Here is a 12,483-nt window from a genome sequence, read left to right as displayed (position 1 = left end):
AAATGTAAATGCTTAGCAGAGAAGTGGGAACTATACCATCCTTCCTGGCTTCCAAACACAGGAGGTGTTTAGCTTTGAAATCTGTTTTACAACTAAAAAGGACCTCATCTATTCCAGTCTCTTAACTCTATATGAAGCCACTAAGGCCCATGGAGATGGAGAGACTTGCTCAAGATCAAATAATTCATCAGTAGCAAAGCTGAGGGAGCTAAACCCCAGGTTTTCTGACTCCTGATGCCATGCTTTCCCCTACTATCCTGCCCCAAGCGTGCAAATGTGAGTAAGCTTTTTGTACTGTTGTCCTAGTTAAGCAATCTGGGTGAAAGGTGCTATAAAAATTAAACCCTCTCTACACATTCTTACCAACTTAGCAGGGCAGACAACAGCCCCGAAAAGGAAAAACACCTTTGAGGAATTTAAGAACTCTGCTCAGTTCAATAACAAACCATGTGTCCTGAGGACCTCTGATGAGTTATGTTATGTCCTTCCTGACATAAAGGTGATAGACTCAAGGTGCAAAAAGAGTCTACATTTTTGGATGTGGCCCCTGCAAGGCAGCGAGGGAGGAATGAATCTTGTTTGACTCTGCTTGTTTATTATGAGAGTTTTTTTCCTCTTCCAGTTTTTAATTGGGATTTGGAGGAGGAGAGAGGAAGTTAGCAATAGTGATCCCCCCAAAAAATCATTTTTAAATGCACAGAAAAAAAGTTTTAAAAAAACAGAGACAAGTAGGGCAGTTTTAAAAGTAATGTGTAGAATTTATTATACTTTTTTTTAAAAAGCTGGTGGTATAAAATACATATTTCCTTTTTTGATGGGGAAAATGGATATTTCTTATCAAATACTCTTTGGGTGTTCTGTTATGTAGGTAGAAATGCTATTTTGATTTTTGGACTTTTCTTGTTTTGTGTTTAAATTCAGATTTTTTTTTTAATTCAAAAAAACCCCAAAACCTTACCAGGTCAGGAGACAATCCTAAGCCTCTCAATGCCCGAACACTATTTTGTGTCGGTTTAGTTTTCTGTTCTCCAGTAGCACTGGGCTGAAAGAGAAAAGTTAAAGGCTGAAATTTCAACCATGTAGTATGGCCATGTCCAAGACAAAGAATAAAGAAATACATACAATAATCATGTCCACCGAGGTCAAGTCAAGTGGAAATCTGGACAAACATCAGTGAATTGGATCACCACAGACAACTAATTTAAGCACCCCATAACTCTCCAGATTGAAAAAGGAAAATCAGGGGAGAATGAAATACTTCTACATCAGCTCTTAAGAGATCTGATTTAACTAAGTAATAATACCTCAACTATCCATTTCTTTTACCTGTATAATCACAGCCTCCATTCATGTTTAGCATAATTACTTTTCCATTCTATAACTTAGGACAGAAGTAGAGTCTGTTAAGTTGGTTATCTCTGGTCAATATAACTAAAGGTTTTAAATAACTTTTCAAGAAAAGTAAATTTGAATTATCTAAGGCTTCCTGATCCAGGCTTCATGACAGGACAATAAAAATAACATCAAATTTTCTATCAGGTCCCCTTCTACCCACCCTCTGAAGTCTTATCACAGACCCCAGAGACAGGTTGAGGGGGAGAGGTGAATAGCTTTGAAGCCAAGTACTAAAAAGCAGAAGTAGAATGCAAAGAAAAGACAGAATTGGGGCAGCTAGGTGGCCCAGTGGATAAAGCGCCAGCCCTGGATTCAGGAGGACCTGAGTTCAAATCTGGCCTCAGACACTTGACACTTACCAGCTGTGTGACCCTGGGGAAGTCACTTAACCCCCATTGCCCTGCCCCCTCCCCAGAAAAAAAAAGAAAAAGAAAAAGAAAAGATAGAATCATCTTTTTAAACTTACATATTTTACTATCATTGGTAAACAAATGAAAATTTTCCATGGACCTGCATAAGAAAAATAAATCTACTAAAGTGAAATATTTGTGTTGCAAAGAAGTGACATTTATCTGCAGCTAAAACTGGCTTCTTGATTTGTTTTGTAAATAAATTTATAATATGTGTAAATAGCTTGCATCAACAGCTTTGGCCTAATTTTTAAATCTTCCATACAGGCAAAGGATAAAATCCCACAAAAACATTTTAAAATTTAATAATAATAACAATACCTCAAATTTGTATAGCACTTGAAGGTCTGCAAAGCTCTTTATATGCACCCTCTTTTTTGTTTTGTTTTGGGTTTTTTTGTTTGTTTATTAGGTTGTATATGTACAATCACATTATACATATTTCTACATTAGTCATCTTGTGAAAGAAGAATCAGAGCACAAGGGAAAAACCTCAAAAAAGAAGGAAAAAAAACAGTCCAAAAGTAGAAATAGTATGGTTCAATCTGCATTCATAATTCACAGGTTTGTTTTTTTCTGGATGTTAAGAAGAGTTTCTATCATGAGTTCTTTGAAACTGTTTTGGATCGTTGCACTGCTGAGAAGAGCCAAGTTTGTTACCATTATTCATCCTTTACATGCACCTTCTAACTTGAATCTCACAACCCTATGAGGTACATGCTACTATTAGTCACTCATTTTACCAATGGGTAAACTGAGGCTCAGATAGTTTGTGATTTGGCCACAGTCACAAAGCTAATAAGTGATTGTGGTAGTATCTGAACCCAGGTCTTCCTGACTCTCCATCCACAACAAGACACTGCTCAAAAGCTTACCTGTGGGACAAGGCTAACATGGATATTACAGAAGTTCTCTCTTTTTGCCTTAAACTGGAATTGTCTGAACGCTTCAACAAATGGCATGCCTTCGATGTCTCCAATGGTGCCTCCCAGCTGGGAAAACAAAAATAAAAAGTTAATATTTGATAATCCAATAGCAAAGAAATGACAAAAAAATATCCTATTCTGTGTAGTGCTATTGACCACAGAAATGATTCTTATTTTTTGTGACTGAGTGCTACATGTTTTTAAGAAGGAGTATAGAAACAGGCAAAAAGGATAAAAATCAGACCAGGCAGGTGATGGGGTAAAAAAGGACTCAAGTATAAGAAAGATAAATAAAAAGGCTAGAGATTAGACCAGAGGAAACGGCAGTTAAGGAGAAGAGATGGGAGCTGGAGAGGAGAGATAAATTGGAGTGGATTTAAAGGGAAGAGCTAGAATACATAGGGAAATAGAAAGAGTCCAGGGATAATGATAAGGAAGAAACTGAACCAGATGATGGTGGATACTAGCAGATACAGCAACAGTAAAAATATTTGAGGCACTGGGGAATTCTAGCAACATTGCCAAAAAATTAAATGTAGTTGGCCAAATCTATTAGAGAATATTTAATATATTTTCCTTAAATTAAGTTCAAAAAATATGTTCAGGTCTGTCAGTACCAGAAGTAGTCATTCATCATGTCCCTATTGCCTCTAAGATAAAATATAAACTTCTCATCCTGGCATTTTAAATTTTTAAAGGCCTTATACATTCTGCCTCCAACTTATGTCATAGTCCTCCTTTTTCACTCCCTCTATCTATCTTCTTGCCAAACTGGTCTATTTGCTATTCTCTGAAACTAGCATTCAGTTCCCACCACCATGTACCATAATCCTTACAGTCATCTATCATGGAGTCATCTTATCCTTCTCATCCTCTTTCCATAACTAAGCATGTTAAGTCATAAGGTATTCCTTCACGAGTCTCATATACCTGTCCCTACTCCAGGTCAAAGCTTCAATCACCTGGATTACTACAGGGATATCTCAACTAGGTGCTCTGCCTCCAGCCGTTCTCCCCCTCAAAATCATTTCCTGTTACTGCCAAATTAAGCTTTCTAAAATCCCTAGAATGTACTTACTTCCTGTCTCATCTATACTTCTTAGAACCCTTAGCTTCTCCTTCCCAGCCCAGCCTAGATGCTATCTCCTAGGGGAGGCCTTTATTGAATCTCCCTTCTTGTTAGCAGGCCCCCTTCTCAAATTGTCTTTCATTTACATATCTATTTACATATTATCCTCTCCTCCCCACCCCCCCCCAAAAAAATAAAGTTCTTAAGGACAGAGGCTGATTTTTTTGTCTTTGTAACCAGCACATCTAATACAGTGCCGTGTATACATTAGGCATTATGAATTGAACAGCAATAGGATACTAATTTCTGAGGTGTTAATACACTGAAAACAGTGGTTGTTCTAACACACCCCTACCTATGTATCTACTGTGATCACCTCAAATTTGGTATGTTTAAAACTGAATTCATGGGCAGCTAGGTGGTACAGTGGATAGAGCACCGGCCTTGGATTCAGGAGGACCTGAGTTCAAATCCAGCCTCAGACACAACAAATACTAGCTATGTGAACCTGGGCAAGTCACTTAACCCCAATGGCCTCACCAGAAAAAAACCTGAATTCATTCACCAGAGAGAGAGAGACTTTTGCTCTCTCTCAATGTTAACACTTCTCACTCTCTTTCCATAAGTAGGCATGCCAAGTCATCAGGTCTTCCTCCACTAGTCTTACATTCCTGTCCCTAACTCTAGATCTTCATCACATCACACCTGGATTACCACAGCAAACTAGGTGTTCTGCCTCCCGGCTCTGTCCCCTCAAAACCATTCCCTGGTGCTGCCAAAGTAGGCTTTCTAAAATATCAGTTTTATCATGTTACTCACTGGCTTTAAAAAAAAAAAAAAGCCTTCCAAGGCTCCCCATTGTCTACTAGATAAAGTCCAAACTCTTTAACCTGGTATTTTCTTTTGAAGTCTACAATCTGCCAGTAATCTGACTTTTTGCCTATTCCTCCTGAGCATAAACTATAGCCAGCCTTGTTTACTCACTGGAACAAACCTTGCTCATTTCCATTTCTGAAACTAAATCTAACCTTCCCCTTCCCCTTTTATATCAAAATCCTACACTATCATTTCTTTGTGTGTGCGTCGGGGTGAGCAATTGGGGTTAAGTGACTTGCCTAGGGTCACACAGCTAGTAAGTGTTAAGTATCTGGGGCTGGATTTGAACTCAGGTCCTCCTGACTCCAGGGCTGGTGTTCTATCCACTGTGCCACCTAGCTGCCCCCTACACTATCATTTCAAGGCCTTTTCAAACTTTACCTCCTCCACTAACGATAAAGTAAGCTATTCACCGCCTAATAGAGATATGATGAATTCAAGGTGGAGAATGATACATACATACATTTTCTTTTTTTCTTTTTTTTTTTGGTAGGGCAATGAGGGTTAAGTGACTTGCCCAGGGTCACACAGCTAGGAAGTGTCAAGTGTTTGAGGCCGGATTTAAACTCAGGTCCTCCTGAATCCAGGGCCGATGCTTTATGTACTGCACCACCTAGCTGCCCCCCATACATACATTTTCAGACATGGCCAATGTGGGATTTGGTTTTGTTTGACTATGCTTATTTGTTACAAGGGTGGTATTTTTTCCTATTGTTTTTCAGTTGAAGGGAGGAGGTTAGGAGGGGAAGGGGGGCTATCCATAGTTTTACCCCCCTTCAAAAAAGGACAAGAAAGGAGGGGTCACTAAAACATTTAAAAGAAAATGGGAGGGGCAGCTAGGTGGCACAGTAGATAAAGCACCAGCCCTGGATTCAGGAGGACCTGAGTTCAAATCCGGCCTCAGACACTTGACACTTATTAGCTGTGTGACCCTGGGCAAGTCACTTAACCCTTACTACCCTGCAAAAAAAAAATGGGAAGGAAAAAAAGAGAACAGAAGGAAGTTCTGAAATAGGGATAGACAAGCAAGATAGTTTTGAAAGTAGAATATTAATTTTATATATGTGTGTATGTGTGTATACTTATTTTTTAAATATGTTTCATATATTTTATATTATACTAATATTAATAGTTACTTTATATTTTTATAATATCTTATTATATGATATAGTGATAAAATATATTTTTAAAGGCAAATTTCATACAACAGAGTCATGTATTCAGTTATTTTTTTCTGTACTTTATTTTATTTTATTTTATTTTATTTGGTGGGGCAATGAGGGTTAAGTGACTTGCCAAAGGTCACACAGCTAGTAAGTGTCAAGTGTCTGAGGCCAAATTTGAACTCAGGTACTCCTGAATCTCAGGCAGGTGCTTTATCTACTGTGCCACCTAGCTAACCCCTTCTGTACTACTTTATACAAGGAAATGCTTTGGGGGAATCAGGTAGGGGTTGATACCAGAATTGAAAACTGCCCCTGACAATGCAAGCTAACAATGATCACATGTTGTTTTTGCAAAGGTACTAATAATTTATCTTACCCTAATAACATACAACCATATTCTGTTATAAATATTTGTTTGTGTTTATATCTTGTTCCCTCTCCCCTATAAAAAGGTCAAATTCCTTGAGAATAAGAACTGTGCAGGGGCAGCTAGGTGGTGCAGTGGATAAAGCACCGGCCCTGGATTCAGGAGGACCTGAGTTCAAATCCGGCCTCAGACACTTGACACTTACCAGCTGTGTGACCCTGGGCAAGTCACTTAATCCCCATTGCCCTGCAAAAAAAACAAAAACAAAAACAAAAAAGGAATATTGCATTCCAAAATTAAAAAAAAAAATTCTATTAAAAGAAGTGTCACTATCACTCTAATTATGACTCAATTACCAGACCAAAGATCAATTCTAAATAAGCTACTACTAAAATATGAAGTTAAAATAAAATTCTCTTCTTACCTACACATAAATCATACCATAAATACATATAGTATTTAGAGCTAGAACGGACCAAGAGTTTCACCTAATCTAATTCCTAAATTTTACAGATAAGGTAAACTGAGAACTAGAAAAGTAAGGGACTTGCTCAGACTCATACAGGTAGTGAATAGCAGAACTACAATTCAGATCCAAGTGTTCTTGCCACCAGGTACTCTTGCTATAACTGTACTTCAAAAAAATAATGATAATAACACCACCCCCATATCTTCTCATCCAAGTTTGAGAGGACTGCTGAAAAGGCATTAATCAGATCAGAGAAGGCATGATGAGACATGCCACTGGATATTCCTGCTACTAACTATAGCCAAAACTGCAAGCCACATGAAGTGAAATTGATTTGAAAAAAGCAGTTGTGAAATTATATCTTTTTTCAAAATACCAGCAATGAACAAAATGTTTTCATAACATTTTTTATTGACTGCCACTGAATTAAAATAAATTACATTCTACAATTGTATTTTTAAGGACAAAATGTCATTATTTTAATGCCAGTATGGATAATTTTTTTAAGTTTTCAGTCAGGTATGGTGGCATATCCCTATCACCTGGGAGGCTGAGGCGACTGGATCACCTGAGCTCAGGAATTCTGAGGAGCAAACTGACCCAAATCTGAACTGGAGCAGGTCAAAGTCTCCATGCCCATTGATGGCTAAAGCACTTCCAACTTAGGTGAGATAGAAAGTTGTCTGATCATTTCAAACTCTTCGTGACCCCATTTGGGGTTTTCTTGGCAAAGATACTGGAGTGGTTTGCCATTTCTTTCTCCAGCTCCTTTTATACATGAGGAATGGAGGCAAACAGGGTTAAGCAACTTAATTATTATACAGCTAATAAATATCTAGGGCCAGATTTGAATTCATGGACATAAGGAGACGGGAGAACCCAGCTTCAAAAAAACAACTGAAGTTCTAAATGAATAATAAATTAATATAAACTACATCATGGAAATCCCTAGGAACATAATTTTCAACCACAAAAAGATACCCTATCAATTGATTGGAGCACAACATTCCCAATTAAAAACCTAATGGATTAAAAAAAATATGTTTCAGGGGGATACTCCCTGAATTCAAAAATCAAAACAGATACATTCTCCACATAGCTAACAGTGGTATCTCAGGCATCAGATTCTGAAACTAGACTTTTAAAACCTATCTGCTTCTGCACTCCTGTGGCCAAGAATGGAATTGCATACATCCTGTCAACCAACTAGAAAATTTTCATTGTAAACATGGGGATAAAGTCAAGTCTAGTGTTCCTACCAAGAATCTTTCAGTGTTATTAATAGTATACTTCTAAATCCTCAATTCTTCAACCCAACCCACCCCCACAGGTCAGGAAAACAAAATCTGTACTAATTATTTAACTGCATTCAGATTTTTAAGCTCATCTAATGACTTCATGTCTAGACCTCTACTTGTTATCCCACTGCTACCCTAGCTGATGAGGAGATAACTATCTATCTTTCATCGATACCTAAAGATAGATGGTAAGATAAATAGATGGTGGATTGACTGAGAGATGATAGATCAATGATAGATCAATTGATAGCAGATCTATCAATAGATATAGAGATCTCTTGATGGGTAGATAAATGAGAAATAGATATAAATACATTGAGAAAGAGAGAGGGAGAGAGAGAGAGAGCGCTCCTCATCAGCTAGGGTTGCAGTGGGATACCAAGTAGAGGCCTAGACATGGAGTCAGGAGGAGACACTTCCTATCTATGTGATCATAGGCAAATCATGTGACCTCTTGGTACCTCAGTTTCCTCCTCTGAAAAATGGGAATAATAATTTACTTCCTACCATCAGCTATTTATCTAAATAGCCCCATCTAAATAAACAGATGGTATATATATATGTATGTGTGTATACACACACACACACACACACACACACACACATATCTCAAACACACTGTCTTTGAGAAATGGCATTTCAAGTGTAATCACAACTCAAATATTCATAGAATGCATCATGTTAGTGTAAAGGAGTTAAGGTGATCTGATGGGAAGATCACCGGACCTCAGCAGCATGCTGGGAAATGCTTAACCATTGGCTCTCCAAAAAGAAAATAGATGCTCAACATACTTTCTTTTTCTTTTTTTTTTTCTTAAGGCAATGAGGGTTAAGTGACCTGCCCAGGGACCCTGGGCAGGTCACTTAACCTCCATTGCCCCGCAAAAAGCAAAAAAAAAAAAAAAGTAATCTTGCAATTGTTTAGGGAGCAGCTAGGTGGCACAGTGGATAAAGCACTGGCCCTGGATTCAGGAGGACCTGAGTTCAAATGTGGCTTCAGACACTTGACACTTACTAGCTGTGTGACCCTGGGCAAGTCACTTAACCCCCACTGCCCCACAAAAAACCAAAAACAAACAAACAAAATATTTTCTACTGGTGTGACCTCAGGTAGGTTACTTCACTTTGAAGCGAAACCTCAGTCTGTCCACCTGTAAGATGAGAGAGTTGTACTAGATCATTTGAGACCATAGTTTTAGGGTACCCAAAGGGACCCTGGAAATCTCCAAGTCCAAAATCTTCATTTTTCAGATCAGAAAACTAAAGCCCACACTCTAATAGCAAGTTAAGTACTAGAGTTAAGACTTGAACCCAGGTCCCTTGACACCAGGTCTGGTCCTCTTTGTGCTACCCTCCCTTCTAGCTATCAATCCCATGATCCTAAATGCAAGCATTATGGTAATAGAGGGAAGGGGTGTTTAAGACCTGTCCCACTTTGACTGTGCTAAGACCAAGCCAATAATAGCTACCTCCCAAAGACAGGCCAGTTCATCATCAAAGGCCTGTGGGAGAAGGAGTCACAATATCACAACTGACCAACCAACAATAATTTTTGCATACCTTGGGAGAGGGGCATACATTCACTTGCCACAGATCAATAGAGAATTTCCCTTGAGAAGGTAAAAACAAAGTTGTATGTAGGTGAATGTATTATGAGTATTTTGCCATTTACTAGTCTCTAGAGAAGACACTCTGGTCACTTTAGTTTCCTTTGGAGAGGTCAGGAAGGGCTGAGTTGAAAATAGTAATAAACATGAAAATTCCATACCACCTCAATAGCCAAAAAAGATGTCAGACACTTGCCATGTTCCACCCAACCAAGTTTCTCTGATTAAGTTTTGGTTTGTTTGCAAGTTTTGCTTTGGTTTTTTTGCAAGTCAATTGGGGTTAAGTGACTCATCCAGGGTCACACTGCTATTAAGTGTCAAGTGTCGAAGGCCGGACTTGAACTCAGGTCCCCCTGACCCCAGGGCCAGTGCTCTATCCACTGAACCACCTAGCTGCCCTGATTAAGTTTTAGTAAATCATTCCAGGGTCAGGCAGGTGGTACAGTGGATAGAGTGCCAGGCCTGAAGTCAGAAAGACTCATCTTTCTAAAAAGTTCAAATCTAGCCTCAGACATTTACTAGCTATGTGACCCTGGGCAAGTCACTTCACCCTGCTTGCCTCAGTTTCCTCATCTGTAATATGAGCTGGAGAAGGAAATGGCAAACCACTCCAGTATCTTTTCCAAGAAAACCCCAAATACGGTCACAAAAATTGGACACAACTGAAACAACAACAACAAAACCATTACAAATATAGAATTTCAGGGGGCCGCTAGGTGGTGTAGTGGATAAAGCACTGGCCTTGGATTCAGGAGGACCTGAGTTCAAATCCAGCCTCAGACACTTGACACTTAACTAGTTGTGTGAACCTGGGCAAGTTACTTAACCCTCATTGCCCTGCCCCCCAAAAAACCCCACAAAACAACAACAAAACAAATATAGAATTTCAGTCACTTGATGTTAAATATACTATCGCTGCTACACTGGTAATCAGATCCCCTGGAAGGAAAGGTTCAGGACCCATCAACCTTCTCCCATTGTCAAGTGAGAGAGAGCAAGGTAGAGGAAAGTGTCAGGAGAGAGGCAGATACAAAATGGCATATAAGACGTCTACGTGGCTCATCAAATAGAGCACTGGACCTGGAGTCAAGGAGAACTGACTTCAACTTCAGGCTCAGATACTTACTAGCTATGTGACCCTGGGTTAATCATTTAACCTCAGTTTGTCTCAGTTTCCTCATCTGTAAAATGGAGATCAATATAGCCTCCTAGAATTGTTGTGATGATAAAGTGACTTAGTAATTGTAAAAGCACTATATAAATGCTAGATCTTATTATTATTGTAGAGTGCATTTACATTAGGGTTTTGTTTTGTTTTGTTTTGTTTTTGCGGGGCAATAAGGGTTAAGTGACTTGCCCAGGGTCACAAGGTAAGTGTCAAGTGTCTGAAGCCAGATTTGAACTCAGGTCCTCCTGTATCCAAGGCCGGTGCTTTATCCATGGTGCCACCTAGCTGCTCCCAACATTAGGTTTTAACATACTTAGTGAATCAGGGATTCTGTTCTTTACAATACTTCCTGAAATTGCTATACATATAAATGTGAATGGATGGCTCAGGTTAGCTTCCTTCAGCATGGACTGGAGTTACAGAGGCCTGTACACAAGACTATATAGAAAGGAAGAAAGATTATTGAAAGTTAAAAGCCACTGAGATATCTGATATTACACTTATGGAAAGAGTAAACACTAGCATCCAAATGATTTCATTAATAATAAGAATAGGTAGTATTTACACAGAGCTTAAGGTTTGCAAAGTACTTTATAAACATTATTTCATTTGATCCTCACAACAACCCTGAGAGGTAGCTGCTGTTATTATCTCCACATTTTACAGAGAGGGAAACTGAGGCCTACATGTTAAATGACTTGCCCAGGATCATATACCTAGTAAGTGTCCCAAGGCCAAATTTGAACTCAGGTCTTCCTGACTCTAGGTACCACTTATAGCCACTAGACATCACTTATACATAAGGAGCTACAGCTGATTTAAAAGTCTACATTTAGACAAGGAGCATGCATGCATGCACACGCACACATACACACACACACACACACACAACAGAAGGCTGCTCACTGAGCAAAGCATATCATGAGGACTGATACAAACACGCCATACTTGCCTCTATGACACATATTTGGGGTTCTTCTTTATGACCATCCACAGGAATTTTGGCCTGATTCATCACCCATTCCTGAACAGCATCGGTAATATGAGGAACAACTAGAAAAAACAAATGTAAAATTATTCATTACTGCTACTGAGTGTCTTTTTAGCTGTCCAAACAACATGGATATGAGGACTTACAAGTTAGCCTAGTTACAGTTCTGACGCTAGAACTTCCCTTCACTAAATGAAGGATGACAGGATGTTTTTTCTTATATAAAACAAATTAGATGTTTAATTATAGTAACTTTTAAAAAACCTCATAGCTAAAATTAACATTATAATTTTTCTTTACTGCATATAAATGAAATTAAGATGTGCTCATCATGATTTATTTCCTTCAATGCCTCTTTTCTAATTAAATATACTCACCAGAGACCTTAGATCCAATTCTAAAAATTCAAATTCATCAACAAATAACTTAGATATTGAATTTTCACATTCAGGGCACATTAGAATAAGACATCAAAGCTTTTTTAAGTAGAAATGATAAAGTTTAATAAGAGGAAAATAAAACAGCTGTTTCCTATTTTCACATGTTCATGATTTGTGGACATGCTATTTTATATTTTTAAAATTTATACAGGGGCAGCTAGATGGTACAGTGGATAGAGCACTGGCCCTCGATTCAGGAGGACTTGAGTTCAAATCCGGACTCAGACACTTGACACTTACTAGCTTTGTGACCCTGGGCAAGTCACTTAACCCCAATTGCCTCACAAAAAAAAAAAATGTA

General features: G+C 38.5%; 1 protein-coding gene across 6 annotated transcripts in view; it reads right to left on the bottom strand.

Annotated features, from left to right (window-relative positions):
- Window positions 1-12,483, bottom strand: part of CTPS2 (CTP synthase 2) — a 136,172-nt gene that overhangs the window by 111,297 nt on the left and 12,392 nt on the right. For all 6 annotated transcript variants that reach the window (XM_043996463.1, XM_043996462.1, XM_043996467.1 and 3 more), the window contains 3 exons: window positions 11,704-11,804; window positions 2,681-2,797; window positions 959-1,042 (listed from right to left, as the gene is read on the bottom strand). In XM_043996463.1, coding sequence (XP_043852398.1) covers window positions 959-1,042; window positions 2,681-2,797; window positions 11,704-11,804 — 302 coding nt within the window. The remainder of the gene's footprint in view (window positions 1-958; window positions 1,043-2,680; window positions 2,798-11,703; window positions 11,805-12,483) is intronic.

This window comes from Dromiciops gliroides, chromosome 3 (genome assembly GCF_019393635.1).
Source record: "Dromiciops gliroides isolate mDroGli1 chromosome 3, mDroGli1.pri, whole genome shotgun sequence".
In the NCBI taxonomy this organism is placed as follows: Eukaryota; Metazoa; Chordata; class Mammalia; order Microbiotheria; family Microbiotheriidae; genus Dromiciops; species Dromiciops gliroides.
Note: the sequence above shows the minus strand (reverse complement) of the source record. Positions and strands in the feature narration are given on the sequence as shown.